The sequence below is a fragment of the Anopheles merus genome, chromosome X (assembly GCF_017562075.2).
Source record: "Anopheles merus strain MAF chromosome X, AmerM5.1, whole genome shotgun sequence".
NCBI classification, from domain to species: domain Eukaryota; kingdom Metazoa; phylum Arthropoda; class Insecta; order Diptera; family Culicidae; genus Anopheles; species Anopheles merus.
This window is the reverse complement of record NC_054081.1, coordinates 11,651,003-11,662,695: the sequence shown is the minus strand read 5'-3', so window position 1 is coordinate 11,662,695 and position 11,693 is coordinate 11,651,003. Positions and strand designations below refer to the sequence as shown.

The 11,693-nt window shown below is 44.7% G+C and overlaps 1 protein-coding gene across 4 annotated transcripts; it reads left to right on the top strand.

The window, feature by feature from the left end:
• The first annotated feature begins 1,924 nt into the window (after window positions 1-1,924).
• Window positions 1,925-11,366, top strand: LOC121588906 (ras-related protein Rab-10). 4 transcript variants are annotated; one of them, XM_041907353.1, is made up of 5 exons: window positions 1,925-2,134; window positions 2,969-3,498; window positions 7,611-7,810; window positions 7,893-7,982; window positions 8,083-11,366. In XM_041907353.1, the coding sequence occupies exons 2-5, from the start codon at window positions 3,372-3,374 to the stop codon at window positions 8,278-8,280; spliced, it is 615 nt and encodes a 204-aa protein (XP_041763287.1). In that variant the 5' UTR covers window positions 1,925-2,134; window positions 2,969-3,371; the 3' UTR covers window positions 8,281-11,366. The 4 variants fall into 4 exon arrangements, with proteins under 4 accessions (XP_041763287.1, XP_041763313.1, XP_041763305.1 ...); XM_041907379.1 differs by lacking the exon at window positions 1,925-2,134 and adding an exon at window positions 2,336-2,358; XM_041907371.1 differs by lacking the exon at window positions 1,925-2,134 and adding an exon at window positions 2,571-2,595.
• The last annotated feature ends 327 nt before the right edge of the window (window positions 11,367-11,693 follow it).

Here is an 11,693-nt window from a genome sequence, read left to right as displayed (position 1 = left end):
GGATATCCCTACGTAGTACCATTGGACTCATTTTAAAGTCGTCAACTCGTACGACTTAACCCAATGAACCCGTCATGGGTTTAACCTTCATATGTACCGTCTCCGCGTAGCAAGGACTGACTATCCGGCTGCGTGGTACTAAATAAAGTCTCGAAAGCACCTGTGCAGGCCATCATATCCCCGTAGGACGTTTTCGCCAAATTGATGCTCATTGTCTGCATCCACACGTGCGGTCCAAAACAGCCGAAGTCATGCAAAATCATGAAAAAGTCTGCGATTCCGGATCCGATTCCGACTCCAGAACCAATTCCAATTCTGAAACCGATTCTAATTCCGGAGCCAATTTTGAAGCCGATTGTGTAGTTGATTTCAAAGCCGACTCCAGTGTCGACCCCGAATCCGGAATTAAATCCGGATCCTACTACTCCTATTAAATCCGGATCCTATACCTATTAAATCCGGATCCGGATCCTTAATCCGGAATCGCTATCGACCTGGTAATCACAATTTGCTCCGGTAACGGAATCAGAATTGATCCCAGAATTGGAATTAGCTCCGGAATGATGATCAGTTCTTTAATTGATATAAGAAGTTTCAGAAGCGAAATCAGTCGGGGAAATCTCCATGAGAATAGATCGTATACAAGTAAGTTTGGTTTCTTTGCGGCTATCAATACGTAGCATCATTGGATCCAAACGTCTCTTCTTATTGAGATGCCGAAACCGATTCTAATTCCGGAGCCGATACTGAAGACAATTCCGATTCCGATTCCGCAGCTGATTCCGATTCTGGAATCGATTTCAGAAAATTTCGTAGCTACTCGTACGACTTTACCACCCAACTGACAATTGTTCTTAATTTTTAACCATAATCTGCTCGAATGGTACTCGACGTACAAAAAATTGTGAATTTGTGTGTGATAAACTGCGTAGAAAGCGTCAAATTTTCGTTTGTGCGTGTGTATGACCTTCCTCTATCGGATGATGATAACGTTCAATTCGTTTTAGATTCATTTGCTTTAATATTTGACGAAAAATTAAGGCACATTTCACCCGAAGTTATTTTGTGAAAATTCGGTGGTTTTTGTGTAAAATGACTTAGAGACCAGTAAAAAGAATTGGAAACGTTATTTCGTTAAGGATAGAGATGAAAGCAACGAAAAAGCCACATCACAGTCGATTTGAAAGGGCTTGTTCTAAAAGTCCCTTAAACTGGTGCAGTTTAAAGGAAGTTTAAGGCGCCAGTTTAAGGGAAATAGCTTGAAAGTCCGATTTTAGAACTCGAAAATGTCAATTGGGAATATGCCCGCCATGGGTTCAAGCCCTAAATGTACCGTGCCGCCATACGTAGGACTAACTATCCTGCTATGAGGGATAATCCAAAAGTCACTGAAAGCCGATCCCACACGTGGTACAGGCAGACAGGTCTTCAACGACAACTGCTGTCGACCCAAAGAAGAAGAAGAAGTTCTTAGCAGTCGCTATGTGGCAAAACGAAAGAGTTAGTAGGAGTAAGGGCCGGTACCTGTACTGCATCAGATGCGATTTTATCAGCCGTCAACATTTTATATAGGACCCAAATTTAGGACCCATTTTATATCTATTTGGGACAGTCATGGCCCTTACCAAAGCAGGATTGTGTGTGGATTGCATACATCAAACAACACGTTTTGTCATTTTAAACTCAAACAATTCAAAATTCTGCTTTCCACAGTCTTACTTTGACGTGTCCAATGCTTTAAAAATGCTCTGGTCAGTGTATTTTTTTCACACCACATTATTGGCACCCTAACGGTCGAACGTTGCCATTCAAACGCCCGTTCGCAAACTGCTGCCCTCGAAGTGTCAAAAGCGAGCGACAGCGCGCTGTCAGGCAGCTGTCAGCGCGGGTGATGTTTTCGCCTGGCTCGCCCCTGCTGTGGCCGCGGCTGAACGATTGCCCCAAAGCCACCGACAGCCTGACAGAGAGCGAACAAGTGCGTGCAAAGGGAACGGTACCAAAAAAATAAAACGGCGACCAACGAAAAAACAAGGCAGAACAGGCTTACTGCGAGCAGGCAAATTACCAGCAGGCAAACAGCATTAGCGAGATCGAGGAACACCCGCCAGCAGCAGAAGGAAGAAACCAAAACGGGGTACGTTAGCCAGCAACAGCAAAGCAAACCTGCCGAGCCGAGCCGCCACCCCAAAACCCACGTCAAAGCAGTGTGTGTCCGTGATTCACGTGAAGCGACGGAAGCTTTGCCACACTCAAACACAAACGGGCGCAGCATTTAATTAAACGCACAGGCAAGTCACTGGTCCCGGGCTCGCCAGACGCCAGCCCCAATCTGTTACCGGGGCTCGTACGTGTGATTGTGTGCGTATGAGTGTGTGTGTGAGTGTGCATGTTTGTATGTGTGTGTGTGTGTTTGGGCGTGTGTTTGTGCGCGCTCACACAGCCCTCCCCCTTCTCCCATCCCATCATTCCTTGCATCATCTCCTCCTCCCCTGCCTGGAAGAAAGATCCCGTGGGTGCATTAGAACATCGACAAATATAGTAACACTGTTAACTGTTCGGTTTCATCATATCTCGCCCCGCGTAGTGTTCGTGTGTGTATGTGTGTGTGTGTGTGTGTGCATGTGTTTGTGTGTAGCCACAAGGGAGTAAAAGAGAAGGGCTTGGGGGGGGGGGGGTTGGAAGCCGCCTGCACGCGAACCTTCAAGTACTGGGGCGAGCGTTTATTATTGCTAGTTAAGCAAGGGCCTAGCCCCCTTTCCTTTGTAAGCAGCAAAGCGAACCGTTTTTTTGCGCCCTATTGAACTCTGCGTGTGATCCTTTATTGATAGCAGCCGCCGTTGCCGTTCGCTTGTTCGGACGGTCATTGCATGAACTCATCGGCCGGGCTCAATTGAGTCATCGGTCATAGTTCGGCCTCGACAACAATCCCTGTGACAGTGTGACTAATTTTTTGTATACCTCTTTGCAGCGATCGAAGGCGAACGGGTGGCGTGTAAATCCTCCCCAGTGCCAGCAAAGCCCCGAGACCGGGCTGCACAGGAACGGAACGACCCCAGGGGGAAACCACCGTACCAAAAACCGGGACAGATAGCACCTGCAACCTCGTCGAAATAGTAGACCGCATTGGCCCCTACTTCGAAGTTAACCGATTGAAGTGCAAAACCAACAAAAGAAACCAAAAATCCCACCACCACCAACCCGCCGCCCTATCAACCGAGCCGTAAGAAAGCGCGTAATCAAACCTTCGAACGAGTACACACACACATACGCGCGCGCGTTAAGCAATAGCAACAAGCAACAAGTTCGATAACAGCAAGAGCCGAAGCCGAGCCCAGCCTGCTTAGAGAGAAGAAACAACAACAACAACAAAAATGGCGAAGAAAACATACGACCTGCTGTTCAAGCTGCTGCTGATCGGCGACTCCGGCGTGGGGAAAACCTGCATCCTGTTTCGCTTTTCCGACGACGCGTTCACGTCCACCTTCATCTCGACCATCGGTAAGTCGGGGCGAGGCTCCGTTGGGCCGTTTTTTATTTTTATTTTTGAAACCTTTGCTAGCTATGTTCTGTTTTCTGCCGGGGTAGTTAACCCTTTCGCCGAAGTCTAACAGCTCAATATCACGGTTCTCGGAAAGGGCGGTTCGAACGGCTATCATACGGCAGCCCAATACGAAATCGATGAAAAATGTATCGACTTTTTGAAGCTTTATAACTGTCCAACACTTATGGGCGGCCCCGTGGTACAGTCGGCAACTCGTACGACTCAATAACACGCTCGTCATTGGGTTTAAACCTAGAATGGATCGTCTCCCCGTAGCAAGGATTTTGACTTATTGTGACTGGTAATGAACTAAGTCTCGAAAGCCTGTATAGGCCGGGGGCATGTCGGCATATATTTACTACCGGGTATGGTTTGTCGACTGGAACTGGAATTGTATCAGTTATTGTTGCCGAATCCAAAACCAGAGAAAGTCCAGGAAATGAATGATGAAATCAGGAGCTGTTCCTGGAGGATTATGGGTTCATGATTGATTCCAGTGCTAGTAAGGTATCATGATTGATTACAGAACCAGTATGCGTTCATGATTAGAGTACCATGGTCGGTATAGGTTCAGTATCAGTTCCAGGACCGGTATGGGTTAATTTCATGATAGGTTCCAGGATTGGTATTGGTTCTGTAGCAGTTCCAGGACCAGTATGGGTTCATGTTTGGCTCCATGATTAGTTTGGGTTCAGTATCAGTTTAAATACCGATGTGGGTTCATCATAGATTCGAGGACCGGTATGGGCAGATGAAAGGGTACATGAAAGGATCCATCACCGGTATGGGTTCATTATCCGTTTCAAAACCGGTACGGGTACATGATAGGCTCCAGGGCAGGCATGGGTACATGATCAGTTCGAAGACCGGTACGATCAGCAATTGGTTCCTGGATCGGTTTGGGTTCAGTATCGGTTCTTGGACTTGCATAGATTCAGTACCGGTCCTGAAATCATTAGGTCATGTGTAGCTCCTGAACCAGAAAACGTAATTTATTGGCATTAAGACCAGTATGGGTTTGGTTTTGGTGTTAGGTATCTTAAGGGGTGGTCATAATTAACTCATTTTAGTTGAGTTTCAAGACCATTGTTTTTGGCGTACTTTTTACATTAAAGAGGATAGTTGAAATTTATTTTCGTAGCCCTGTAACCTGGCCAAATTAACTAGTGTTAAACAAAATCAAGTCTTACAGAGTGAAACTCTACGCCACTTTCTGTGCCACTTTTGGCGTTCCAGAACCGTAATCAGGCTGTAAATAGGCCATAAAAATACCACAAAATAACAAAACTGTCGATTATGATAGTTATTTCAAAACAATTTGTGTAATACAATCAACGCTGATTTTTAAAAATCTATGTAACGTTTATTCCTTGAAAATAAACTTCTTTCATGCTCCGCTTCCTGTATCTAGAGCGGTAGAGCAGTCTACCATTAGTTTACTTTGAAGGGTGCAGCGTTTGGGAAGCCGTTCCCTGTGTCCAATTATCGGATTTTCCCCCCTCTCTATTTGCTAATCCCTACTACAAGCTTTGATTAGATAATGCGTGCCCTCTTTTGGTCGAATGTGACAATTTTGCAATGTGCAAAGTATGCGAGCCACGTTTGAGCAGTCAAATAAAAGAAAAATCGATTTTAAGATCTAGTATTTAAAATTATTATTTGCTATTTAAAATGTACTGCTCGATCAGCTTGTCGATCGTGTTAATGTGTCAAATGAAACGATATTTTCATCAAGCTCCCTGGATGAAGTAAAATAATTTGTCAAACTGTTGTTTTTTTTAATCTTATCTCATTAATTAACATGTCTTCTCGCTTTAATTCTCAACACATTACTACAGACAAAAACAACTTATAATTTTCATATTTGACGCTGCAGTTGGACGCATAGAAAAGTGCTGCTAACCTTTATTAATCAAACGAATTTTGTCTCATTTAACATAGAATTCCCATTTGTCGCAACACTTAGCATTAATTAGTTTGTCAGATTTGTCCATGCTATTAAATATTCTATTGCCAAAAGCCAATATGTGCTCAAGTGTATGCAATGAAAGGAGCTAAACATGTAGCTCAGAGCGGTTAAAGCAGTGGTCGGCAAAATTTTGAGGTAAATGGTCAAATTTTGTAAATGATAGAGAGGTCAGTTAATTTTGCACTTAAATTGTTACTTTATCAAACATTTAAAAATAAGGCAATTAGATACTAATAGTAAGCAATGCGATATTTGATTTAGTTGTTTTTCTGTAATAATATATCATCCAAGTAAGATTAATGATCGGTAATTCCTATTTTTAAAACTAATTGTAATAGAAGTAGTCTAGTTGGATCTCGATTGCTGCTTGGAAAGCGCATGCTGATCACAAACATATTTTGTTGGACGAAAATTTGATTTATATGGAGAAAACATAGAACAAGTAATACGATCGTATTGAAAAAGCTAAATCAAAGACTTGGTATGATCTACAAGCAGTTGAACGATATCAAAATTCGTCCTTTGAGTTGGTTTGGGGAGCTAGATGTTGCCTTTGTTTTTTCGTTATCAAAATCCATTTGAAGTCTGATGCGAAAATACTTTCTGGAGAGGAAAACTGTTTTTGCAACTTCAGCTTCAGCCCAAAAGGCTTAAATCGTTCTGGTTATTACGTAAGAAGTATTTCACCTTATTTCACCAGCTTTCCCAATGGCCTGCCAAGAGTGAACTAATAGGACCAAAATTATGAGCTCCGGAAAACTGGTGATGGATGAGTACGACGGTTTGTCATGCTAAAACTATTCCGTTTCTTTTTTTAAGCATAAATATTCAGTTTTTAAACGAATAGTTTCTTCCCGTTTTTGAAAATCAGTAAAATCCGTTGGCGGGCCAGATGCGTTGCCAGTTGCGCTACATTTGGACTTTGCCGACCGTTAAGTTAGAGCAGCGATCGGCAAAATACGACTCGCGAGCCGCATGCGGCTCTTTGATGTCGAGATGGCGGCTTTAAATAGTTCATTTATTTCATAAAACTTTTAGACACTTTTCGTCTTGGTTTAGCAATTTGGCTCTTCACGCGAATCTCTACGAACATTGTTGTACAATTTGGCTCTTTCGGTCGCAAAGTTTGTCGACCGCTGGGTTGGACGATTCATTCTAGAGGTGTGACCCAAGAACCAGGACCGTACGATTTATTCAGTTTATTCTAAATAACGAACGACCTACGTTCATCTAATCAACGTTCAAAAATATCATGAGTATCTGCCAACAAAAACAATGAACATATCCGTGGCACCCTGATGCTCATTGCTGATACTCAATGAAAGTGCGTCTTGACATGCCGAACGCGACATGCGAATGTTTTTAGTCCAACGCGATTCTCTGTCTGACAAGCTTACCTTAATTCCGGTCGCGAGCATAATGATGGCTCTTTTTGGTTGTGACCAGTGCTGCCAAGTGACACTGTTTCAGTGACCAACTCTCATGACTGAAACGAAACTTAAATCAGCTCACGTTCACAACTGAGATGATCAGAGAAGGGATTCAAATAGTTGGTGGATCAATCACATGCTTTGTGACCTTTTTTTAGCACCAAACTCTTGGTCAGTCACTTGGTCACGACATTTTGTAACAGTGATAATCACGACATTCTTGGAATAAACTTGACGTGGCACTCGCACGTACCGCATATCTCCCCTGACTATCGGGATGATCATTGACTGAACATGTCGCGACCAAGTGACTGACCGAGAGTTGGTTGCGCAACGTGTCACCAAGCATGTGATGGTCGCACCAACTGTTTGAGTTTCACCTCTGATCATCACAGTAGAGCTCGTGACGCTGACATGATTTTGTTGCAACCGGAATTTCAGATTTTTTTTTATGACATTGACAGTGACATTTTGCAGCACTGCAATTTACCATAGATTATTCAACTGAAATGAACAAACCAACGTTCAGTTCATCTTCGCAAAAGAGCTAGTACGTTCACGTTCATCAAAATGAACCGAATTGCACAAGCTTAGTTCATTCCTCGCATAAACGACTCTATTGACTTGTTTTTCTCTCTCTCTCTCTCTCTCTCTCTCCCCATCATCGCAGGAATTGACTTTAAAATCAAAACCATCGAGCTGCGGGGCAAGAAAATAAAGCTACAGATCTGGGACACGGCGGGACAGGAACGGTTTCATACGATCACCACCTCCTACTACCGCGGCGCGATGGGCATCATGCTGGTGTACGACATAACGAACGAGAAAAGCTTCGACAATATAGTGAAATGGTTGCGAAATATAGACGAGGTAAGTCTTGGTCGTTTTTTTTTTGTAAATCCCTGTCTCTCCTGCACGTTTCATCATTCATTTCCCGTTATTTGCATTGCAGCACGCTAACGAGGACGTGGAAAAGATGATCCTCGGCAACAAGTGCGACATGGCGGACAAGCGTGCGGTGCGCAAAGAGAGGGGCGAAAATGTAAGTTAGCTCGCAAGGATCTTTTTATATGTTTATTCCTTTCCCCACGCTATCAATCTCATCGTTCTAACCATGCCCGGATCCCCTTTTCCCTGCGCAGATTGCCCGCGAACATGACATCCGCTTTATGGAAACGTCCGCCAAAGCGAACACGAACATCGAGCTGGCGTTCCGCGAGCTGGCCGAAGCCATCCTGGACAAGGTGGCCGGCAAGGAGACGACCGACAACCCGGACCGGGTGGTCGTGAACAGGAGCACCGGCGAGCGGTTACCCGCCTACAAGGCCTGCTGCACGTAGTGTGCTTAAGCCATCCATGCCGTCGCCCCCATCCCCCTGCTTTTCGTTCCACCCACACACTCCTTTCCCTTGCCGCGCAGTATGGCGCGTGTGTCGTTCCTAGGTGTGTATCGCCGCGGCGCCCTGGCGTGTCCCCCGGGCAGCCCAAAAGCCCCGACACCACGCCAACCTGTCACGGCTTACTTCCCCTCTGCACTCTATCGCTGACCGTGGTGCGGGTGGAGGGGGGCAAACGGGGGAGCAACCGGGTGTGTACACGAGAGTCCCGCGTGTCGGTGCCGTGCTTCGTTTTTTTTTGTTTTCTTTGTTGCGTTTAAGATTTCGAGCTCTGCAGCAGCGCCTGGGCCTAGTAGGACGGTGTACGGGGCAAAAACCAAACACCGTGAAATGAAATTAGTAGCAGATATTGTAAGATTAGTTCTGACTGGCGGTGTCAAGAGGGCACGTGTTTGTGTGCATGTGTGTGGGTGGGGGCTAGAAGGCGCTAGTGCGCATTATTAACGGCAAACACACAAATATCATTCACAATTACATTTCCCGCGGTGTGCGCTCTGTCTGTTTTAGTCTGTTTAGTAGTGGTGAAGCGGTCACCACCGAGAGTGAGAGATAGGGAGACCGAGTAGGAAATAGTGCCGTAGGGCGCGAGAATGTACGTGTTGCACAGGAGGGGGTCTGGGGGCTGTATTTCATTACCGTTTAGCGTTTAGACCAATTTGAGATTTAGCGTTCGCGTGCGCGAGAGACAGCTGTGTGGCCCGTTCTTTTTAAATTTCCTCACCCCCATAACCACATTAATTTTCATTTTCGGCAAGAGTTACGGGCCAGTGCGGCTCGTGCCGTGTTTAGCTTTAGTTACATTTTTTGTTTGTTTGTTTTCGAGTTTTAGCTAAATGAGAGAGATGGCAAATAGTAGACACGTGCGCCGATGTATCGCTTAGTGAGGAGCATTGTAACGGCTCGTCTGTTGCGATTATTTTGTTCTTTCTTTTAACTAATCGAACTGAATCGAATGGGTTTATGTTTGGATGGTTTTATTAAATTGTTTCCCCACAACAACCACAAAAAAGCAAACAAACCCAACATAAAACCACACAGATACACAAACACACACACATACATTTTAATGATATAACCTTTGATTTCGTAGTATATTTAGCAAACGCTCACTCCCGCCCCACAAACAAACACTGCTTTCGTAGGAAGGCGTTAGACGAAACAAAGCAAAAACTACCCACAAGGAGCAACAAAGGGGGGGGGGAGGTAACGAAGTTGTGTTGCCGTTTGCCAGCTTTAAGTTTTACGCGTGAGGGCCCCCGTTGCCGACTGTCCACGCGGCGGCAGTTTTGGGGAGCGCAGTGGCATTCGTTTGATGGTCGATCCATGAAAAAATCACTTTAATATTGCGCTCCCGGTAACGGCTTGTTGTGTAATTAGGTTGCAAGCAGGTGGGGCGCAAAACCACCGGAGAGGGAAGAGAAAGAATATGCACCGCGACAAACAAACAAATCAAACAAATCAAAAGCCCGAAGCTTTAAGCCAAGCGAGCCAGCTTATTTCAATTTTTCTGTTGTGATGAGTACGAAGTTACGTTAAGCTAATGATTTGCAGTTAGTAGAGGAAAAGAGAAGGAAGGAAGAGAGAGAGAGAGAGATGGAGAGAGAGAGAGAGAGAAAGAAAGAGAGAGAGAGAGAGAGAGAGAGAGCGAGATAAAGAGAAATAAAATGCGTAGAGCAAACAAAATAATGTTACTAAAGATGAAAGGTAAGCCACAAGGGGAAGTGAAAAAAATGTGAACCCTTACGCGCCGCTAGTACGATTAGATGTAATGAAACGAGAGCAAACGAAGAAGAAGAAGAAGAAGAAGAAGAAGAAGAAGAAGAAGAAGAAGAAGAAGAAGGAAATATTAATAAACCTCTAATCAGCTCGACACACACAACACAACAAGCAAGCAGCCGTATCAAATCGATCGTGTGGCCAAAAGGCGGGGCAAGGGCGGATGATTGAACAGCATCGCACGGACCACACCCACCCACCCACCTCCTCCTCCAACTGCACCCAATCGATAGAAGAAAAAAACCATCCACCGGAGAAGAGACGTGATGGGTGGCCGCTACCACTCAGGACAGGTTTTCCCATAAGTTCTCATAGCGGTGGGACACTTGATTTACTTTTTCCTATTTGGAAATGAACTTCATGCATTGGAAATTGGACTCTACAGCACCCTTGTTGGATAAATCCAATAGGAATTTCTACGGAGCTGGTCCAAAAAGCGTGCCATAAAGTCAAATTTCCAACTTAAGAAGTTCACTTCCAATAAGAAAGATTAAAGGAACTGTCCCACAAGTATGGAAACCCCTGGAAAACTCTGTAACATGCTGTGAGCCATGTTTTAAAGTGTGTCGTAAAGTGTTAATTGTTCCGATTTTTTGTTTCATTCTTTCTTGCTATTTATCGTCTGCTGTTGTGTGCATCGTTTGCGCGAAGATTAATAGATGGGGCAAGAAAGCTGGGTGTAAAAAATAGGCTGCCCTGGGTGTGTGTGTGTGTACTTTGCATACGCAACCATTAGTTGTTGGCCCCAATGCCCGGCATGATTTCTATAGAAATGCATCCCACTCAGCGAATGATAACGATCAGGCATCAGCAATCAGTGTTAGGTTTTATGCGAAAGCGAGGATGGTGGAAGGCAGCAGGCGGCCAGCACCCAATCATCACATGGGCGCAATATTTGAATGTTGTAAATGGTAAACAAAAAGGAGAGGCAAACATCGTACGAATGTTGAGGCTATTTCGAGAGCGGGATGGACACATAAAAACACACACACATTATTAGGAAGCTTATTGGAAGTGTGTGTTACTTACAGTGCTGCAAAAAGTCCCTGTTAATGTCATTAAAAAAATCTGACTGAAACAAAATCCATTTCAGCGTCACGTACTCAATTGTGATCATCAGAGGTGATACTCAAAACTCGATTGGTGTGACCATGCTTCGTGACATTGTTGCGCTTGGTCGGTCACTATGTCATGACTTTTTTTTACTGTGATCAGTTCAGCAAAAAGTCACTGACATAGTCATGGCAAATTCCGGCTGAAACAAACCCATGTCAGCGTCACGACGTGATGATCAGAGGAGAGACTCAACCATTTGGTGCGACCGTCACATGCTTGGTGACATGTTGTGCAACCGCACTCTTGATCAGTCATTTGGTCGCGACATTTTCAGTCGGTGAGCATCATCGAGCTATAAAATGAGCATGGTTTCTTGCTCTGTTTGACAGAGCGAGAAAGCATGCTCATTTTGTTGCTCGGGACCACAGGCCAAGTATGTCTCTAGAGTGTCGACCGGAAATGTCGTGACCAAGTGAGTGACCAAGTGAGTGACCAAGAGTTGGGTGCTACAAAAAAAACCATAT

What these genes read in the sequence shown, in the direction of transcription:
- LOC121588906 (XM_041907353.1), top strand. Translation starts at nt 3,372, where the DNA reads ATGGCGAAGAAAACATACGACCTGCTGTTCAAGCTGCTGCTGATCGGC. An exon ending in CACCTTCATCTCGACCATCG is followed by an intron (nt 3,499 to 7,610) that starts GTAAGTCGGGGC and finishes CCATCATCGCAG; the next exon opens with GAATTGACTTTAAAATCAAA. An exon ending in GGTTGCGAAATATAGACGAG is followed by an intron (nt 7,811 to 7,892) that starts GTAAGTCTTGGT and finishes TTTGCATTGCAG; the next exon opens with CACGCTAACGAGGACGTGGA.